The 21143-nt window shown below is 54.6% G+C and overlaps 1 protein-coding gene across 9 annotated transcripts in view; it reads left to right on the top strand.

Moving 5' to 3' along the window:
• The window catches only part of POC1A (POC1 centriolar protein A), a 70898-nt gene that overhangs the window by 18546 nt on the left and 31209 nt on the right, over window positions 1–21143 (top strand). For 6 of the 9 annotated variants that reach the window (XR_004624714.1, XM_034658409.1, XM_019799406.2 and 3 more), the window contains exons 8-9: window positions 6503–6571; window positions 8485–8583. The exons of 1 other annotated variant lie outside the window; for it this stretch is intronic. Coding sequence is in view for 7 of the 8 variants with exons in the window: in XM_034658409.1 (XP_034514300.1) it covers window positions 6503–6571; window positions 8485–8583 (168 nt within the window). In the remaining variant the exon portion in view is untranslated. Of the gene's footprint in view, window positions 1–6502; window positions 6572–8484; window positions 8584–13253; window positions 14504–21143 lie in introns of those variants that run through there. 2 more of the 9 variants (XM_034658408.1, XM_034658406.1) reach the window with 2 other exon arrangements.

Here is a 21143-nt window from a genome sequence, read left to right as displayed (position 1 = left end):
CTGTGGCTGGGGCCCGTGTGTCTCCTCAGAGGCCTCCGCCATGTGTCTTCAAGTTATGGACCACGAGGTGCCAGGCTGAGAGCTGGGCAGGCCCTTTGCTCTCCAGCCCTGAGGCCCCAGCCTCTCAACGGCTCTGGGGCTCCAGCCGGGAGGGCCCTCAGCCGTGAGGAGGCAGCGGGTGGTGGAGGCTTCCAGACACAGCCTGAGCCGACACTGGAGCTTCTGCCAAGGCAGGGGGTGGCGGGACAGGCTGAGGAGCCTGTGGGGCTGAGAGATAGGGTAGCCCTCTACCTCCGGCCAATCTGCCCACCCCAGGCGGAGGGTGGACAGAGTAGGGAGGGCACTGCCAGCCTGGGTGTGGCGCATCGCCCTCTTTCCTCTGCCTTCGGCCCTGGGAACACCAGTGCAATTTCTCTGTCCGCAGACTGAACTGGTAAAGAGCCTGCACCAGTCACTTTGCCAGCATCTTTGATGGAGGCTGAGTGCTAGGAGGCACTCAGTGAGGGGGGGGTCACACAGCCTTGTCTGGCAGGTGATAGTGCCCCGCTTTTTTAAGGAAACATCCCAATATTTCCAGGAACAAATAGCTTGAACCCACATGTTTCTGCTTTGGAAAAGCCATGGGTACTTTCCCATCTAGTTCAGCCGAAAAGCCTGAGCTCCAGGAGGCTGTAGACGGGAAGAAGGGCGTCCAGGTCACACCATTCCAGCTTTGCCTCTTACCCTGGGACATTGGGCAGGACCTTGAGCTTTTCCTTATTTGTAAGAACTGCTGCATCTGCCTCATACCAGGAGAGCGCGTGTCTACAGGCCCCAGCACCCGGCATGGTAGGTCTTCACAGGTACCAGTCCTTTTCCACTTCAGGTCTTAGAAAAGATCCCAGGAGGCCCCAGGTGAGAGCTCTTTAAAAGGCCATTGAACGTTTCTGTTACGGGCACGCTCCTGGCACCCTGGGTGGGCAGTCAGTCTTTGGAAGGAAAAGGAGTCCACAGTAGGAGTCTCTGATGGCTGTGCCCCCTCTGGTGGGCATGGGCCAAAGTTACAGCCCCTCCCCTTCTGGGCTGGGGAGTGCCTGTCTCCCTTCCTTCCATCAGCCACGGAGTCTTTGAAGGGTTTATCTAGGTCTTCGTTTTGTTTATGCTTGTCCTCATCTCCTCCAGAACATCCTCTCGCTTTGGCTTCTCGTTGGCCACACAGCTCCTGAAATCCGTCCTTGTGGGGACTGTCTGCCTAAATGCACTTGTCCCGTCCAGTTGCTCTGAGTCGGTGTGGCCTGCTGGGGCCTTGGTCCACAGGTCTGTTGGCAGTGCCCTTTATGAGTCCCGCCCATCAGGCCATCTTTTCTAGGGCCTGACTCCTGGAGGACTTGGCAAGACTCCAGATGTCTTGGCAATGGGCTGGCAGGGGTGCCATTGCCCTCTCTGAGGCTCTGGAAGGTCTTGCTCTGGGGATCAGCCACAGCGGTGGCAGTTAAGGAGGAGAAAGAGGAGTCCCTGCTTCTTGCTGGATCCGGTAGAGTAACTTAGGGATGTCAGCATACAGTGTCTCCCACCCCTCACCTTGCAGGAGGGAAGAGCAAGAGAAGGAAGAGCTTTCCCACCAGGTACAGCTGTTGTCCAAAGCCCTGTGCCCTGAGCGAGGCCCACATAGCTCTCTGTGGCAAGTGTGGGGGCAGTGTGCTAGAAATACAGACTTATTTTTCTGTATTTTCTGAAACATAATCTTGAGCCATGCTCATTTGGTTTCAGTCCCCAGAGCTATTTGGGAGAGGATGGTGGGCAGGACGTGGGTGGGAGTTAAATCTGGTGTTTCTGGCTAGGCAGTTGGCGTTCGTGTTGCTGCGGAGTGACTGAGCTCCACGGGGACCACTGGGCTTGTGGTTCCATGCACCCCGTCTGGCTCGAGGGCCTAGAACCCCAAACCAGGACTGCCGTCCATACCCGGGGCTGTGCTCTGAGGCTTGGTTGTTGTGAAATCACAGCCTCAGGGTATAGGATCCACCAGGGTTACCGGGAGCTTGTGCCGTGCCAGAGCCAAGGCTGGGGCTGGGGAAGTGGCATTAAGGGGGACACAGGGTCGAGGAGGAGAGGTGGCAGTGTAACAGCGTGGCCTGGAGCCCGTGGGCTGCCCCTCAGGTGGCTCCAGGTGGAAGGAAGCTCTCCGAACATGCCCCCCTGCTCATTTCTTCCAGCGTTCTGCGGCCTTGTGTAGTCATTTCATTTTGGAGAATTATGTTTATCCCTGGGAGGCTCAGACCCAGCGTGGATGGCTGGGCACCTCCTGGGAGAGGTGAGAGGACATCAAGAGGGAGAACAGCTCATTTACTCCAACCTCGGTAAACCAAGAGGTCAGCCTGGCCTTCTGTCCCCTGCCAGCAGCCCAGGTTGAGGATTGGGAGCCGGTGTCCTTGGCCAAGGTCAGGAGAGAGCCTCAGCATTCCTGGACCCCAGCTCCTCCCAGAGGCCACTCCTTGTCCCCAGAGTCACTACTCAGACATAAGAGTCAGCCCACGGCAGGTGCTGCCAAGCGACTGCAGGATTCTCCCTGGTGTGAGGGTTTGTGGAAGGAGCAGCCTGGGTGCGTCAGAGACCAGAGTTCCCATGCCAGGGGCTTCTCAGGCCTCCTTGGTCTCCATATCTTTGTTGGATGGTCACTCTTTTACCTCTGACTCAAGGCATGTGGTGTGACGTTCCTATTTGTTTTCTGGCAGCCAGTGAGAAACATTTCAAACCCTTGTTAGGTGGTGTTGTTTGGGGTACCTGGCTGGGTCTTTGCCAGCATAGCTGTTGTGGACACAGTGGCCAAAGTTTCTGGCGCGTAGAGGCCTCAGGGAGTCAGGTGGAAGGGGGTGAGGAGAGTGGAGGGGTCTGGACAAGCTGCAGGGGCTGTGGAGGGACAGTCACTAGGAGCTGTGGGATCTAAACACCAGGCTCCTTTGTTTTCCCTCTTTTTTTTTTTTTTTTTTAACTTTCTTGATTGATTTGATTGATGCTTGACGCTTTGCCGTGTGAGAGTGAAGAAAGCAGACTCTGTGGGTCCCTTGGGTCTGGAGGTTGTCAAGGCAGACAGTATGTGATGAAGTGACTGTGTGTGGGTCCAGCCAAGCCGGAGGGCCATGTGTGGCTGGGTCAGGAAGGTGGGTGGAGTGGGAGGCCAGGCTGCATCCCGTGCTTGGGACGACCAAGCAGAATCATCTCACCAAAGACCGATTGGCCAGATCTGGAGAGGGAGGGAAGGATCTGGTTGAGCCTGTGAGGAGTCCCTGCCAGTGGATGTGGCCTGCAGGCAGATGGGGACCGGGATGTCAGGCAGTGGGCGCCTCCGGCAATCAGACCACACTGCTGAAATCTCAGCCAGGAGCTCAGAGTCCCTCTCAGGAGTCCCTCTCAGGAGTCACCTTGGAGACGAGCTACGGGTAGATTCGGGAAGTGGAAGAACTTTCCATCCTGCCCAGGATGCTTGGGTCCAGGGGGCAGCTTTCCATTCACCTGTCCCTTCTGGGCAGGCAGAAGCTGGTCTTGCCTGGGAGCAGAAACAACTTGACAACATCTCTGCCCCGAGCCAGTGAACTAATGCGTTGAGAGTGACTAATTAACTGAAAAGAGTAACCACCTTGAAAGCAGAATGATCTCAAAGAACATGGATCCCATCTGATCGTTATCAGTGATAAAAGGGACCCTCGCCCAAGCCCCGGTGGTTTGGAAGCCTGAACGCACACCTAAATGACTGTTGGGCTAAAGAGAACTGCAGTGGAAACTAAACATCTGGAGGCGGCTGCCAGTGAGAATGCTGCGTGTTGGAAACTTGGGGGGTGTATCGAAAGTAGTAAATCAGAGGCCAGTGTGTTGCCTTAAAGGAGTTTATTTAAAACTGAGAAAGATTGGAAATAACTGAATTAAGAGCTCAATGCAGAAAGTCGCCAGAAGATCCTGAAGCAAGATGAGACCCTCTGGAGCTTGCGTTGAGGAGCAGTGAGCAGGCTGGTGGGGCTGGAGAACCAGTGGGGGCAGGAAGCGGGGGTGGTCTGGCGAGGTCGGTGGGGCCCGGGATTGTCTGGGCCCCAGAAAGGGTGGGATGAAGTAGTAGAGAAGCCTGGTCTTCATTCCGGTCCCTGCTGCCTCTGGCCTGTGGCAGAGCTGCTTTCGTGGGCCACAGACAGACAGGCGAGAGCCTCCGTGGAAAGGTGCTCTCTCTGGGAACAGCAAGGTACCCGGTGCAGGAGGCAAGCTGTCCTCTGGATAAACGGGCACTGCTGGGAAGGACTGCGGGCCCTGCCCCCTTATTGCTCGCCTATTGCCGGCGCCATCCCCAGAGTATCTGGGCAGTTGGACTCTGGGGAAAGCTCTAGCACTTGCTCTCTGGTCCCAGTCCCCCACCAAGCCTTGGACTGCCGGCCGCCTTCTTCAGGGGCACTGCCACAGCTTGGCCTCTAGCATCTCGTTCCCAGCTTGGCATCTGGTGGTTGAGTGACAGCAGGAAAGGAGACTGATGAGTATTTGTGTGGTTCCTTAGTTGCTGTGACTTCTTGGAAACTGGCTGTTCCTCCATGCACTCTGGGCAGGCAAAGAGCCTGGCTCTTTTGACACTCCATGTCCTGGTTTCCTTTTCTTTTCCCTCTTCCCTCTTTGTTTTTCCTCAAAATGAAAATAGTTTTGTTGTTTTGTTTTTATATTAACATAGTAACGCCATATACTCATTGTTTAAGAATTCAAAGTTTGGGAAATTACAGGATTTCCAAGAATCAAGTAAGAGTCATCTGAAATTTCCTCCCCCTACCACCCCATAAGTCCTGTTCACCTTGTCTAGCCTTGGGGGTTGTCCATGTGGAAGAGTATCTGAGGGATGCTCGACTTGCCCCCTCCCCCTCCCGCACTCAGCCCCACACTGGCAGCCCGTGATGCCTTGCACCTGGCATTTCACACTCACCGATGTCATTGATGTCGTTCCCGGTCATAAGGGTGGATCTCCTTTGTCCTATTGGATGGCCATGTAGGACGCCCGGCTGCCCTGATCCCCAGGCCCTGGGAGCCCCACCTGTGAGCGAAGGCAGGGAGAGGCACAGAGGGAGGAGGCAGGACCTTTCAGGCCTTGGTCTCCCCTCTGGGACGTGTCACCCATAGGAGGGGTCAGCATGCAAACCGTCCTCCGAAGATTAAGTGGGTTAGTGCAGGTCAGTGTTAACTGGCTCGTACTTACTTTCTTCCTCGCCACCCTCCTTATGGGCATCGTGGAGAGGAGGAGCCACGGGTAGATTCGGGAAGTGGAAGAATGTTCTGTCCTGCCCAGGATGCTTGGGTCCAGGGGGCAGCTTTCCACCTGCCTGTCCCTTCTAGGCAGGCAGAAGCTGTTCTTGGTCCATGACCACAGATCCCTTTTCTAGCCCATAACTTGTCTGGCCTTTTCTGGCATCAAGTGGAGGGTGCATCCCAGTGTTCCCCTTGTCCCTGCTTCTGCCAGCCCCACGGCCGGAGGCACCTCATTTGGGCAACTGGGGCTCTTATTTCTCCCTGCTCTGGTCCGGAGGAACGGGGGCAGCCTTTGTGGCCGTGGCCACAGTGTCATCGGTTAGGAGAGAACCTCTTTTTTCTGGTTTTGTTGAGGAATGCCAGGCACTGGCAGACTGACACTTTGGCCAGGAGGAATTGCTGGTTCACCGCGCTGTGTGAACAGTCTTGTTCCGTGCCTCTTTCTGCAGTGGATTTCAGGCATGTGGGAAAGAGCCTTCACTCTTTCCTGGGAGATCATGACTCTGCTCCTCCAAGCCTGGGTGTGCTCACAGGCCCTCCACGCGCTGCCTGCACTGGTCTGGCATCACCCTTCCCATAGTTGTGCAGACCTTCAGCCCCGGGGAAGCCAGAGCGGGCCCTTCTCCTCCCAAGGTCCTAACATAAGGCATGTGACATGCTCATTAGGGGGCTGCATCTTGTGGCTCCTCTGCTTAGGCACCTTTGATAATCCCTTCCTCAGCCTCCTTCCTGCCCCGGTTCTGGCCTCTAGTATTCCCTGGATTCCCTGACGATGGCACCCTGCTTCCGCTCATTGGCTCCTCCTTGGGGCCGCGTGCCTTTCTGGTCGGCTGCGGGGGAGGGGGGGGAGCATGGCCTGGGCCGGAGGGGACCAAGTTCTGGAGCCGGTGCTGGGCCTGGGATGAGTCAGTGCACCTCTCTGACCTCCAGCTTGCCCTTGGGAAGCGGGAATGGTGATGTCAACCCAGCAGGGCCATCAGGGCGCATTGTCCTGCTCATTCCTCTCTGCCCACCCACGACCCTGTGGCGCGGCCTTTGTGCTGTCAGCAGTGCTCGGGAACAGAGGCCTCAGCAGTGACACTCGTGGCTGAGCTCCTGCAGGTGCCTCTGCCGAAGCCTGGGGAGGACTAGGGGCTCGGTGAGGTGCTCAGCCCTTTGTCCTGCCGCGGCTCTTGTTTGGGAGCTGGTTTGCTTCCTGTGCATTTAGAAGCTCAAGTGACCTTTGGTGTTTGTTCTTTTTTGTTTGTTCTGCTAGGGCCCAGCCACTACTGTTGCCTTTTCAAGAACAGGAGAGTATTTTGCTTCTGGAGGGTCTGATGAGCAAGTAAGTAAAGAACTGTGTGAGGAATGTTGGCTGATACTTATCAGAAGAGAAGAGGAGGCCAAGGCGCCTTGAGGAGGGACCAGGTTTCACCAGGTTCCTTGGTGGCTTTCGGCGACCATGAAGGCTAAGCCTTGGGGTGAGGCGCTCAGACCCAGGGTGCTCTGCTCGTGAGCTATTTGAGGGACCCCGTTTTCAAACTGCTTGGCTGCGGGGAGAAAACATGTGTGAAGAGGTCCAGCCCTGTTTTGTCACCCTTTGTGCTGAGGCTCTGTGCCTGTCAGCCCTGGAGCTTCCTGCCCAGAATGTTCATTCTCTTGACGCTGGGCCTCACAGCTCTGACTGCTCAGCCCAGGAAAGTCCCATTGGCCTCCCAGTGAGCCCCAGCCCCAACCCCATGGACCGACCCGGGTTGAGCTTCTGCCAGGAAAGCAGAAGGTAGTTGGAGGCTTTTTCAGCACAGCCTGGATAAGAAACCGTGGGCGTCTTCCCATCCCAGCACCGGTTCCTGTGCTAACCAAACAAGGGAGGAGGAAGGCCCAGGGGACCCCTGAGCTGTCCCTGAGTGTGGAGGCCTGGCTCATTGCTTAAACAAGGGAAAATAGTACAGTAAAGTCACACTATAAATAGTCCTGGTAAAAGAAATTCACGTGGTACAAGAGGCAGCTCGGTAGAAAGTAGGGCTTCCGCCCACTGTGGCCCCTCCTCAGGCGGTCACTGCGAGCAACTCTCTGGCTGCCTTCTTAAAGTCAACTCTGAGAGCCTTTTTGGAGAGACATGCGAATCTGTTCCACTCCCAGGAATGTATTCAGCTGTTGGCACTAGTGCAGTTACACAAGGCCCTACAAACAAGGGGGCGCGTGCTAATTCTGTTTGTAAACAGAAGGAGGAATGAAGGCCTTAGTGCCCATCAGTCGGGGAGCAGTGAACAGAGGGCTCTAGGAGTGGCGAGCAGCCGCCCAAAGAGCCAGGCTCGTGGCTGCGTTGCAACGAGGAAAGCATCCTAGGCACGCTGAGTGTTCATCTCACGTGGGTTTGGGGCTCTTTCTGCGGCCTCCGTTGAGCACTGGCCACACTCCACAGTTCTTGCCACACTGTAAGTGACCCTGGCAGAGGACAGCCGCCTGGGGCTGTCACCCTCTAGCAGGGGCACTGTGGCTCCCCAGCAGGGCCCTTTGCCAACCTTTGGCTGGGGGGCCTCAGGACGTGAAGATCCTTCAAGTGGACCATGGAATAATGGGTGTATTACCCATGGCTCCCTGGGTACCAGTGTCTGTGCCAAGCTGTCTCCTGTGAGCGTCACAGGGCCCTGTGAGGTTGGAACTAGGATCATCCCCTCGTCATAGATGAGGAGCCTGCGGCACAGAGAGATTGAGTCCCTTGCCTGGAGCCACACAGTAAAGGGTGGACCCAGGAATTTAACTGCAGTGGTCTGGTGTAACTGAAGGCCCGGCCACTCCGCTTGGGAGCTTCTGTTTTGGTGGGGAGACAGACGATACACAAGGAAGAAAGACACAGAAATTAAACAACTTCTGAGCCTGATGCTCGGACAGACATCAATAGAGGGTCATGATAAAGATTAGCAGGAGACCAGGGACGGTGTCTCCGGGAAGGTGTGGCTGCAGCAGGCACTTTAGCCGGAGGAGCCAGCTCCAATGACGCGGGGGCGCTGTAGGGAGGGGCCAGCAAGGGCAAGGCCTAGTGGTGGCAGGCAGCGACTCCATCCTGGTGGTGAGCCCAGGTCTTCTCGAGTCTGTCTAAAAAGCCTGGAAGGTGGGGCAGGTCCCAGAGTTGAGCTGGGGTGTCGGATGAGGACTGTCTTGCAACTGGCCCAGAACTTTGGGGGTCACCTCTGGGCTCATTTTTTCCGTGAAGGAGGGCTGGTGTGATGTCTGTCTGCTTGTTGCTCTTGGCAGGTGATGGTTTGGAAGAGTAACTTTGATGTTGTGGATTATGGAGAAGTCATAAAAGTGCACAGGCCCCCAGCCCCGCTGGCCACGTCCTCCGGGAATCTGGTAAGTGGCTCAGTGGGCATGTCCTGAGCCCTGAAATTCTGGAGGGGGGGTCATGGTGACCAGCAAATAATACTTTGGCACTTGTGGTTCTTTGTTTCAAATCTAGAATGTACAAACAAGCCATGAGACCGCTGGGTGCGAGGCCCTGTGCCGTCTGGCGGGGGAGTGTTTCCACAGCACAGGCTACTGTTGGTTGAGGAAAGGGAGGACCTGTCCCATGCCGAACCTTGGGCCACAGGACCCGATGGAGAGTTCCTAGAGGGCGTGGGGCCTGAGCCACAGCTGGGACGGATGGGAAAGGCCCAGCCCTGTTGCTCTCACTTCCCTTTTTTTTTTTTTTTAAACCATGGAAAGGAAGTTCCTCAGCCACAAACCATTTTTAGTACCTTTGTCAGTAAAAGGGCATTTAGTGTTCCTGAGTTAAAATAGTTAATAATATTTTTTGACAGATACTTTTGGGGAAAAATTTGATAACTGATAGGATCTCATTGAATAAAGTTGCATTCCGCTTTGGCTGCAATAAGCTTTCAAGCCAAGGATGTGGAGCCCTGAGGGTTTTTAGCCCCAGGGGCCGCAGGGTGTTTAAATCTCTCCCTTCTGAGCCCTGGAGGCAGTGTAGCCTCTCCCACGCAGGGAAACCGGCCTGGACAACAGGAAACGGCTTGCCCGAGGCCCCCAGCAAGTCAAGGCTGGCCCAGAATAGATCCAGGAAGCCTCTGAGTCCATCCTGGGGTTTCTTTGGCTCCAGCAGAGGGATCCCCCACCCCAGCCTGAGACACATGCACACACACCCCCATTCTGTGTGTTGGGGCTACCTCTAGGAATAGACCAGGTTGAGAGTTAAAGCTTTTCTTCCAAGGGTTGCCCTGGGTGGGGAGGCTTTGTTCTCTCTCCACATTTGCTAATGAGTAGCCAATTCTCAGCTTTTGGATTTGGTGGGGATGACTAGGTTGCATGGTGGTCTGCTGGCTGCTGTTTGGTCTTCTGCCTAGAAAGGCATTTTTCAAACTGCAGGACTGGGTTCCTGTGGGGTGAGCGCCATCTCCCCTCTAGCTCCCCATGTGCTGGACATTTATTTACAGTGAGCTGAGCCCAAGCTGGGTGGATAAAGTTACTACTGTCATTCCCAGATGAGACCCCGGGGGCTTAGTCACCTGCCTGGATGCCTGCACCTGGAGGCTCACCACACTGGCCCCTCTGAGCAAGGCTGACCAAGCTAGAAACTGTAGGTGGCAGAGGGCTGCCTGGCAGCTCTCCCCCACCCCAGGAGAGGGCACTGCCACCTGCCTCTTGGTAATGGTTAGTAATCACCAGCAAGGGGAGAATCCCATACTCCTTTTCTTGTCGTTATTAGGCAAGCGGCTTGGACAAGCTGCCTCTTGTCCCTTCAGTCCTGCTCAGATAAGGGGTGTGGAGCGCCCTTGCGTCCCAGAGCTGCGGGGCCTGATAATCTAGCGCGAAGGCCTTCTGGGCGGGGGAAGCCAGCAGGACAGGGCAGGGTTTGGCATGGACGGGTGAATAGCTCATGTGTTCCCGTGTGTTCTCATACTACCTTTTCGGCCCACACCGGAGCCGGAGCCACAGTTCCACTGGGTATCGCCCTGTGGTGCTCCCACAGGGGAAAGGGTATGGGCTGTGGGGTCAGAGAACTGGTTCTGAATCCTGGCTGTGTGGTCCCAGACAAAGCACCCATTCTTCCCATGCCTCTTTTTCTACAGTGGGACCTGAGTACTCCCCTAGGCAGGCTCTCAGGACCCCATGTGGGACAGAGGTGAACTCTGCTAACCCGCACAGTGACTTGACTTATTAGCCCTAAAATTGTTGTTTATGGCTTTTCCCTTATTTGTCACAAGCTCCTGTGGGACGCTGAGGCGGTATATGGGCCCTCATCCAGACACACACTCGCGCCAAAGCGTACGCACCTCGTGGGGTCCACTTCCAAGGGCGTCTCTGACCTCAGGACTCCCAGGCCAAGAGGAGAGCTAAGGGGTTTTGGGTGGGTTGGTTGGTTTGGTTTGGTTTTATAGAGAGGACATAAAATTTCCCTTCTGAACCATTTTGAAGTGTACAGTTGAATGGTGTGAAGTACGTTCACACCTGTGTACAACCATTACCACTATCGTCCCCAGAGTGTTTTCGCCTCCCCACGCCCAGGAGAGCCAGTTGGTCCAGCCCTGCCCAGCAGCTAGGTTTGCCCCTGGGGTGGGAAGGGAAGCCGAGGAGTATAGTCTCCCCTTCCCTGCCCCCAGGCTTCCCTGGCCCTGAGTTGGTGACCGAGTCCATGGCTAGCCGGCGTCTCGGCTCCACCACGTGCCAGGAACTGGTGCGTCTGATCAGCTTGCGCCCCCGCAGCTGCTGAGGCTGCTGGGCGGGCCATCCTGGGCCTTGCAGGGTGTTTAGCGGCATCCCTGGCCTCTCCCCGCTAGCGGCCGGTAGCATCTCCCCACCCTTCGTTGTGACAACCCAGAACATCTTCAGGCATTGCCAGATCTCTTCCGGGGAGCAGAATGGCCTCCAGGTGAGAATCACCACAGTAACTCCTGCATTGGGAGCGAGCCCAGAACGGAAGCGGATGCAGCAGCAGGAGTGTAGGAATGGGGGTGGGGTGGGGCTGTCTCTCTGGCAGGAGGAGCGCGGCCATGGCGCGGAGGGTGGGCTGCCCCGAGTGTGAGCAGAGCCAGGGGCTCTGCTCGATTGCGCCAGATTTGGGCTCACCCTGGCAGCTGTGGCTCAGGTCTCTAGACTCTTTCTAATCCAAGTCTATTTTTTGGAAATGTCATTTTGGCCTGTTAAACTTTGGAATCTTCCAGAGGTGATGGTAAACAACAAAAAGGACCTTTAGCAACTTGGTTTTCTTTACTTACCATTGCCCTTCCTGCCTGCTGGCTTCCCTGGCTCTGAGATAGTAACTGGTGAGTGGTTTGGTGGCTGGCCAGGGTGGCTTGACCTGGCCTAGGCCCCAGGAGCTCTTGAACCTTATGACCCCCTCCCCCTCTAGCTCTGTTTATCCCCTGGTCCTGGGGCCCTAAAGCTGCCTGAGATGCACCTGAGCATTTGGGGCTCTTACGGAGCTACCAGGCCAGGTACTGTGTGTCTCATATGTCTTATAGAGTATGGCATTTTAAAGCCAGAGGGCAGGCCGACCGGTGGAGCATGGCGAGGGCAGCCCTGTGAGCGCATGACAGCCCCTCTGCCCCGGAGAGCCCCCTGCCCTGGACCCCTGCTCGGACTGCAGCCTTCAGCTCTCACTCTTGGAATGAAGGCCATCCTTGAGCTCACTCTGAACAGAGCTCTGTTCACTGCCAGAGCTATTTTCAACCTCTGGTTGAAATTCACAGCTTATTTTTAGGCACATTTCATGTTGAAAAGCACAAGCCATTTCCCAGCCCTTCAGAATGAGAATAATGGGTTCCATTTTCCTTCTATTCCTGGCTCAGTTGTGGAGGAGAGAGCTTAGGGCTGTGACTGGGGAGCTTTCTCTGCTTGGAAGTCTGCAGAAGAAGGACTCCAGCCCAATAGCTGGGCTGAGGGTGGCCAGGAAGCTCCATGTTCTGCCCTGTGACATGCTGCAAGGCTGGAGGAAGGTCGGGAGGGCTGCTTGCGAGCAGAAGAGTGCCTCCTCAGAGGGGCATGTGTGGGGGTAGGGGGTGGGCCCTGCGAGTCGTCTGCAGCAGGCGCTCAGGCTGCTATCTTCAAGGGTCTGGTGCTCACCTCTGCCCTATGCTGCAGCCCAGGCCTCCCTTGGTCCTCTCCACACTCAGCCACTCAGGTTCTAACTCCCTCCCAGCTCCCTCCTGCCATGAGTGCTTTGGGGCCAGCCTGTGAGGCATCAGGGTCACTGTGTCTTGGCTGACCTTGGATTTGGCCCCTGCTCCCCACGCCCAGCTGCCATAGGACTGATTTCTGCCTCAACCACAGAAGCATTTTTAAAACCACTTTTATTTTTTTTATATTTGTTATTATTTCTTTTTAAAGATATTATTCATTTATTTGACAGAGAGACAGCCAGTGAGAGAGGGAACACAAGCAGGGGGAGTGGGAGAGGAAGAAGCAGGGTCCCAGCAGAGGAGCCTGATGTGGGGCTTGATCCCAGAACGCTGGGATCACGCCCTGAGCCGAAGGCAGACACTTAACGACTGAGCCACCCAGGCGCCCCTTAAAACCACTTTTAACAGCGAAGATGCATTTGTTCTGCTTCACTCTTCTTGCCTTTCCTCCAAACACCTGAGAGCCCATTGTGCAATTGCGAGGGAAGGTTGTGCTAGGCGGGGTGGGAGGGGAAGAATGCAGAATTCCAGGTAATTCAGGAAAACTGAAAAGTGCTTCCCGAGTTCTCAGGGCTGGCTGCCCTCCAGTTCAGACAGTAACCTTGAATTCTGGGGCCCCTCAACCTCGGATGAGGAGACGCCAGGCCTTCCTTCATGAGATTTCACGAAGTGGTACATGCCAAGCAGGCACTTGGAACCGCGCCTGGCACATGGCAAGCGCTCACCAAGTTGTAGCTATTTTAAAAATGTCCCTCTTCCTTCCTCTGTCTGACTGAGAGCAGGATGAGCCCCCCGCCCGGTCGCGGTGATTGTGTGTTCCCAGTTTGCTAAGGTGGGGGACAACATGCAGTAGAGGGGGTGATTCTGACTGAGCTCTTTTTTGATGTTGACTCCTCTCTGCAGGTCTTCTTTGTGAGGTCCAGTGAGGGTTTTAGACCCTTGCAGGAATCAGTTCTGCTTTCGGATGAGAGACCCGAGTCCTCTCTGCTCCCAGATGCAAAAGCAAATCCATGAGGTGAATGGAAACAGGCTTCTCTTCCTCCGCCACTCCCATGACTCCTCAAAGCAAAGTGGCTGGGCCCCCCCAGAGCCTCAGTGCTAGAACTGTCCCCAGGAGGAGGAGGCGAGGTTAGCCAAGAATACCTGAACTGAGGGCTCAGCCTTCCCTGAGGATGGCCTGTTTCTTCTTCCTAGTTCCTCTGGTTCTGAGGGTGAAGCCCCAGCCACCTTCTGCACCCCTGTCTCCACTCCCACTTTCTGTGTTGGGGTGCTACCCAGGGGTGGGCTTGACGTAGGGGTTCTTGGGCTCTGATTCCAGTCTTGATGCTGGATCTTACCTCATGAGGAGGATCTGAGGCACCTGGGTTCTCACTCCAGGCACCTAGCCTGAGGAGTCGGAGTTGAGGCAGAGGATGGGGTCCATTTCCACCTGCCTTGTGGATTTCCCTCTGTTTGGGAGCATGGAGGACAGATTTCTGGCTGGCATTTGTTTTCAGTAGTGGGGAGACGTATGGATTCGAGGGGACGCTTGGCAGACAGGGCATTGTGGGTGTTTCCAGCAGGAGTGAACCGCAGAGTTACGTGTCTTAGAAGGGAGTCTCTCCTTTCCCCAACTGACCCTGTTCCGGCTCTGAATTTCCCAGGACTAGTAAAAGGGGCTCTTGTCAGCAGGTGAGTCGGGATAGACCAGGGCACGTAACATCTTGCAAGAGGGTTGGTTTCATGGGGTCCAGACTCCCGACAGCCTTTAACCACTTGGTTGGCAGTTTAAGAGCTGTACTGTGCCTATTTGCTGATCCGTGATGAAGCTGGAGCCTGGCCTGACGTGGCAAGTCTCTCCTGTAACCTCAAGCGTTCGTCTTGATTCTCTGTGCTCCGATTTCTCAGCCTCCAGTACATCCTTTGGACATTTCCATTTTCCCGGCTCACTGTGTAGAAGATCCTCCTGCAGGGGTGGGGGCAGGGTGATCACAGAGACCTTTGCCGACTCTGGGCGGCAGCGGCCCCCAGACAAGATGCTTCGCTTCAAACTGGGATTGCATTTTCCTCACCTTTACCAGAGTGGAAGTCATGGGAAGTGCCCTGGGTTTCTTAGTTTCCACGGGAAGACAGGAGAATAGAAATAAAGAGGATTCAATATTTGTTACCAAGCTACAATCTTTAAAGAAAGTTCCTGCTGGAGTCAGAGCATCCTTGGACAGTGGAGGGGGGTGAGGGTGGGGGGCGGGTAATGTGGCTGCGCCAAGTCTAGGAGCACCAAAGATTCCGATGTGCCCTGCAGAGGGGCACCCTGGCCCTGGGGATCAGCATGGGGGGCTGGGCCCTTCCCTCAGCCTCTGACCTGTTGCGTCTGCTCCTGGGGAACAGGCCAGATCCCCTCTCCTTTTCCTTCCAGAGGCCACAACCGAGTTTACTGGGAGGTGGGTCAGGGCTGCTACCAGGCTCATTAAATAATGACTGTGTTTACCGGAAGGAGGAAGTTGCCTTTGGCGGTGCAGTGAGGAGACATGCCTTCAACCGGTTCACGTGGGTTGCAATAAGCCTCTTGCCCGTGGCTCTCAAACCTCAGTATGCTTCTGAATCACCCCGAGGGCTTGTCAAACACAGCTTGCCCCATCCCCAGAGTGTCTGACTTGGTAAGGAATTGGCAATTTCTAGGTCATGTCGATGGTCCAGGGACCCATTCTGAGAGTCACTGGCCTATTGGAAAACAGTCTAGCCAGTTGTGACCGTGGCATCCTGGGCAGGGACATGGGGGAAGAAGAGAGTCTCTGACCATCTTGGGAAGTTTCCGTGGGTCGTGGGGACTACAGTTTGGAAGAAGCACTTGGAGAATTGGGGTCCCTTTCAGCTCAATTTGGAGAATTGTAGTCCGCCTCTTTCCAAAAGAGGAAAAGTGCTATGGCTTCGGTTTTCATCTCAGTCTAGCGTTAAAAGAAATCCCAGTGCTTCCTTCTGGGCTCTTTAAACCTAGAGGCACCCACTGGGCTCTGCTTACAACTGGGCAGGCAGCTGGATGGTTTTATTACCAGCCACAATGCACTAGGGGGGAGGATGGTACCCAGCACAGCCCTCTGTGGGCCTCTGCCACCGGTCCTCCTGTCTCGGCTCTTGTTCTGTCCGTCAGTGCTGCTGCATTGGTCCAGTGACCTGCTCTTGAAACTGCATTCTGTGGGCCACTTGCCTTTTGTCCTCAGTGTCCCTGCCTCCTGCCGTGCATAAGTGGGTGCCTCCATCAGCCCCCATCCTCCAGAGCCTGTGGGGCCTCTCGGGATGCTGGTGGGTGAGAGTCTCTGGCCCTGAGCTTGAGATGACCTGGCCGCTGGTGGCTCAACATTTAAGGCCTCAGGTGAAGGTCTGCTTTCCGGAGCCTTCTGGGGAAGTCCCTCCAGGTATCAGGAATAGGACCAAATCTCAAAACAGCGGTAACAGCAGTGGCAGTGAGAGGATAGGGCTGTAGGATGGGGCAGAGGCTGTACCCCATTCTCAGAGTAGCCCCTTGGAGTGGTAGTTTCCTGCCCCTGGAAAATTCTCATCTGTTCCACAAACAGGTAGGTCCCTATCCAGAGGAGAGTGGCAGGATGCTTAGGAAGGAAAGCCTATTTAATGACTTAAGCCAACAGGAAGGAGGCATGATCTTGGAAATCCCAGGCAAGGCATGGTAAGACATTCACAGTGTCAGGAAGATCAAAGAACCTGACTCTGGGATCCACACAAGGCCCGGAGGGCCCTTGCGTCTAGCTCTGCGTGCTTGGGGACACATCCGGAGCATGAGCCTGGACACACACATATACACACACCTTTCAGAGCTCTGTTATCTCTTTCAAGGGTCTCATAACTGTTTGAGGTTTTCTTGTCCCCCTGGTACCCAAAGTGTGGTTCAAGGTCAGTGGAGATTCCACATTGCACGTGGGGAAATGAGGACAGTGGGAGTTGGGGTCCTGATATCGTGATGTCTCGTGATGCTTTACTACAAGACACACATGACCCAGGACCACTGCCGTGACACTGCCATTTTGCTGACAGTGGTGACAAGCATCTACAGCCCCGTCAGTCAGGCCACGCTGTTGTGTCTCCTTCACAGGAGAGCCAACAGAGACCACGTATGACTCCAAAACAGAGAGGGTGGCCCCCAACTGAGGCTGTTGGGATCTGAGGGTCTTCCTGAGTTCCGAGCTATCTTTTCAAACCCAGAAACCTGAAAATGGAAGAAATGAGCCACAAGTGGAAAGAGACTGCATTGCTTGAGTCTGACTATGATTCTTTGGGCTGCACCCCCTGTTCCCCAGCAGAGCTCTACTCTGCCATTTCCCTTCTTCCATGACCTCTCCTCCATGCAGCCTTCCCAGGGAGGCCTGCAGCTTGTGAACTCCCACCCCACCTGCCGGAGCGGTCTGCTTGCTGGAGCAGCCCCTCTTCCTGTAGTCAGTTATTCGCTGGCCTGTGGTCTCCCCGGAGGGCTGGGTCCTTGGTCTCTTTGTGGTGCCCAGCCTGCCACCGGAACACAGAATGTTCTGGAAATCCAAGCTCAGTGGACACATGCCTGCAGTCTGTGGGCAGCATGGGTTGAGGCAGTGAGGCAAGAGGCAGGCTCTGGCTCTTTCTTTTGGTGTTTTTGATGGTCCCAAGGTTAAATGAAGGAAACCACTTTCTGACCTGTTTGTCAGTTTGGGGGCAGGTGTATGGAGTGGTATGGGCAGTGACTGCGCAATGGAGGTGGGAGAATACGCATGTCTGGACTAGAAGTTTCAGTACTTCTCATTTTCAGTAGAAAAAAGCCCTTTGCAGCTTGAATTCTCCAGATTGGATGGCAGCGTTGGCCCATGTGGTGTAAGGGTGAGATAGTGCTTGTGTTTATGTTCTCATCGGTTACCATGGAAAAAATCAGAATAGATGGTTTCCATGGAGATTATCTTAAAATTAGTTTCTTTGACGGTCTGGACATTGCTGCAGGGTTCACAGAATGCTTGTGGTGCCATTGGGGGATTTCTCTGTGGCCGTGCCAAAGAGCGGCCCAAGCATTGATGGATTCAGACAAATCTGCCTCCTGTGCTCGCAGATGCCAGGACACCGGACTGGGGACATGTCCTCAGCCTCTCCCTGGGGTCTCACTCGCCTGGCCTCAGCTCCACGGCTCTATCCAGGCACTCGGGAGCTTTTTCTTTTTTACTAAATAAAACGAAACAAAAACTCTTTATATTATAGAAAATTTCAAGCTAGCACAAAAAGTAGAGAGAGCAGTATAACAGACCCGCATGTATCTTTCATCTAGCTTCAGCGTTTTGCCAGTCTATTTTGTTCATCTCCCTCCCCCCATTTTTTTTAGAAGAGTTGGAGTATTTTTGTTTAATCCCAGATACATTATTTTACCCTAAATAAAGACTTTTCTCGGTTATATAACTGCAGTGCTTTTGTCACATCCAACAAAATTAATAATCCCTTACTATCAAATGCCTAGTCCATACTCACGTTATTCCACATTGTGTCAAGAATATGGCTCTGTGCTTCTTGTTCAAATAAGGACGTGGGAGGCTTTGAGAAAACCCACGTCTCCCTTCCCCACCATGGTTCTGCTGCCTGGAGAGATTGAGCAGTCTTGGCTAGAGGTGCAGTTGGGCTGGGGCCGGGAGCTCGGGAGCTCCGGGGTGCCACTGTTCCACTGTCCTCCAGGGCATTTGTATACTGCGAACTCCAGGACACCCTTGTTCCTGCCTGGAGATGTGTCAGCCAGCGCCTGCTGTCCTGGGGCAGGCATTCGCTGGAGGGCGCTGTCCCTCTTTACAGCCTGCAGGGGGAGGCAGGGAGAGAGGTGATGTAACCTTGGTTCACAACAGCTGTGTGCAAGTTAATTTTCCAGGAAGAGGAGGGTGAGAGACCCCATGGGATGCAGCCCTCCCTCGACTCCTCCCTGGGGGTGAGGGCTTTGGCCCATAAGAGGCCTGCTGCCTCTGCGGGGTAGATAGAGCCAGTCGTGGTTATCTGTCTTGGCAGGCTGTGCTTGTGTCCTGAGATGCTACACAAAATCTGAATTGCCGAGCTTGGGAGTGATGCCCGGGTGTGGTCGGTGCCTGTAACACTCTCCATTGAACTAAGTGCAAGGAGAGTTTAAAATAGCCAGCCTTTGTTCCCGAGGTTTTAAAAATTCAACCCCAGTAGTTACAATGAGCTGTCTTCAAGTGGATCTATAAATAAACTGCTACTGTTCCTCTTTGTCACCGAGAGCTCCGGCGTCTTCCAGAGACGTCGGCTCTGCCGCTCATCTTCATTAGCTGCCTCTCATCTGTAGGGCAGCTGCAGCCATCAGCAGGCTGGGCTGACAGCGCGGAGTTTGTAATGACAGCACCACGTTCCCTTTTAAAAAGCCACATTTTCAAAGCCAAGATTAACTACACAGGGAAAGATGTATTTTCGCATTGGAGAAGCCTGGCAGAGAGGCCATGACCATTGATCAAGGTCAGTGCCCCTGATAATACGTCCTGTCCACATGAGTCCTGCGATGTCAGGCGGTTGGCTTTTGTGGTGTTCTCGTCAAAAAATGAATAACCTTGTTCCGATCATGAGAAAACATCGGGCAGACCCACATCGAGGGACATTTGACAACAGAACTGATCAGTACTCTTCGAAAGTGTCAAGGTCATGAAAGACAAGGGAAAACTGAGGAGCTGACCCAGATTGCAGGAGACCATGGAGAAGTAACTCAATGCAGCATGAGGTCGTGGTTGGGATTCTGGAACAGCAGGATCCAAGGACATTAGTAGAAAAATTGGTGAAGCTCAACTGGGGCCCTTAGTTTGGTTAATGGTATTGTCCCAAGGTTAATTTCCTGCTCTGATCATTGTCCTCATGGTTATGTAAGAGGTTAGCACTGGGGAAGCCTGGGGGAGGGATATATGGAAATTCTCTGTACTATTTTTTGCAACTTTTCTCTAAGTCTAAAATTAGTTCAAAGCAGTCTAATTTTTTAAAAGAAAATCTCCAGTCAGTCCTTGGGCTTCGTCTTCCTCCCTGGGTGATGCGGTTCAGGTGTTTGCGGTGGGAGGGTAGGTGTTTCTGTCTCGAGGGAGGGGGTAGGTGACCCTAAGGCGCTCAGTGAGTGCCCAGCCCTGAGTGGGCCCCGTGGTCACGTTTGTGGGATGGAACTGAGCAAGAGCTGTCCCTGGAAGAAGCAGGTCGTGTTCAGAGGGAATGGTCTTACAGCGGTGCTGCTGACCGCCGTGGGGGCTGCGGGGCGGCTTCTCTGCTTGTCAGTCATGTAGCTTGTGCAGATGCTCCAGCGTGCACATCCGCTCCAGGAGCTGTGGGGCAGACTCAGCAGGTGTTCTCTGGCCCGAGCACAGGCTCATGACGGACCTGCCTTCTCCTGTGGCCTCCTCGGGCCGAGCAGACGACCCCACCCCACCCCTGCCCTCTTCCTTCCTGTCCCTGTTGCTGGCCCCCAGCTTTGCCTTGCAGCCCACCTGTGTGTGTTTCTGGCTGTACCAGGTATGAGAGCCTGGAGGGCATCATCCCCTAAAGGTCTGGGGTGTTTTCCTGCTCCCTCAGCACCCCTCTGGGGAGGAGGGCCAGGGACCCCCTCTGTGCCAAGGAAAGTTCTCGCTGCCCGATGGCCCGCTTGCTCTCTCATGGCCTCCACCCATTTGCAATTGCCGGGTCTTCCTCCCCCTGCTCATCCTTGCTCTTTTCTCCCCCCACAGCTCCCCTCACCTGGGTACGCCACTGCGGTGAGACAGACTTTCCCAGCTCCACTACTTTCTCTGAGGGGCATATTTGGTCATTGGAATCACTTTCCAGTTCCTGCTTATCAGGGCAATCCTTTCACTCCTTCAAAAAATTGGCTTTATATATCAGCCCTCTTGTGTGGGGGAGATACTTGGAAAGTCTCCAAGAGTGGCTGGGGGGCAGCTGGAGGTCGCCACGGGTGGAGCCCAGGAGTGGCTGGTCGAACCTGGGTATGGAGGCCTCAGCCTTGCTTTGAGCCTGGGTCAGGAGATGGGGTTCCTTGGTTTGTGCCTTTAGCATCTCCCACATGCCCCTCAGGTCTGTGAGTGACAGCAGGTGTGATAGGATGCCACCCGCCTCAAAGGGCCCGCTCCCTCTCTGAGAAGAGCCCTGTGGGGTGAGAGTGGGCTGAGCTACCTGGAGTCCCAGGGTGGGTCAAGCATGTGGATCCCTCTTCTGTTTTAGACCCATCCTTCGACCCCTTCACAATTCTTAGTTCAAAGGACACCCTGTCCCCTTCCCGTCAATGGGGGCCTGGGGTCCAGGGATGGTTCTTAGACCCAAATGTGGTCTGTCATCATGGAGCGTTTAATTCAGTTTGGAGGCTGCCCTGCTGGCCCCGGGCCTTGTGTCTCTGAGCCTCTTGGCTCCCTCTGTGCACGCAGATGACCCAGCACCCTGCCCTCCTTGGGAGCCTGCTGTGGGGAACACATGAAGTCACCCTGCACATTCATCCTCTAGAAAAAAGCCAACACGGTAACCAATCCCATACTCATACTTAGGCTGGCTTGGAAGAACATTGGCAAGATTGTCGAACAATTAGATGATTTTAAGACAACCAGAATTCCTTTTGGGTTCAGGGCTATGTTTAGAACCAGAAGTTTTCTCTCTTGTTGGACTCCAGGCCGGAACTCTAAATTATAGGGCAAGCAAGCCTCTTGTATATCTGGTCCACAAATATGTGTGGTGGATACAGTACCAGGTTTCTTCAGAGCTCTGATTCGAGAAAACGGCCGTGCCTTTTTTCCACTTGAAGAGTTGGAGAGAAACATGAGCTCAAGTGAGCTCTGTCCT

Source organism: Ailuropoda melanoleuca, chromosome 4, assembly GCF_002007445.2.
Source record: "Ailuropoda melanoleuca isolate Jingjing chromosome 4, ASM200744v2, whole genome shotgun sequence".
Lineage (NCBI taxonomy): Eukaryota > Metazoa > Chordata > Mammalia > Carnivora > Ursidae > Ailuropoda > Ailuropoda melanoleuca.
Note: the sequence above shows the minus strand (reverse complement) of the source record. Positions and strands in the feature narration are given on the sequence as shown.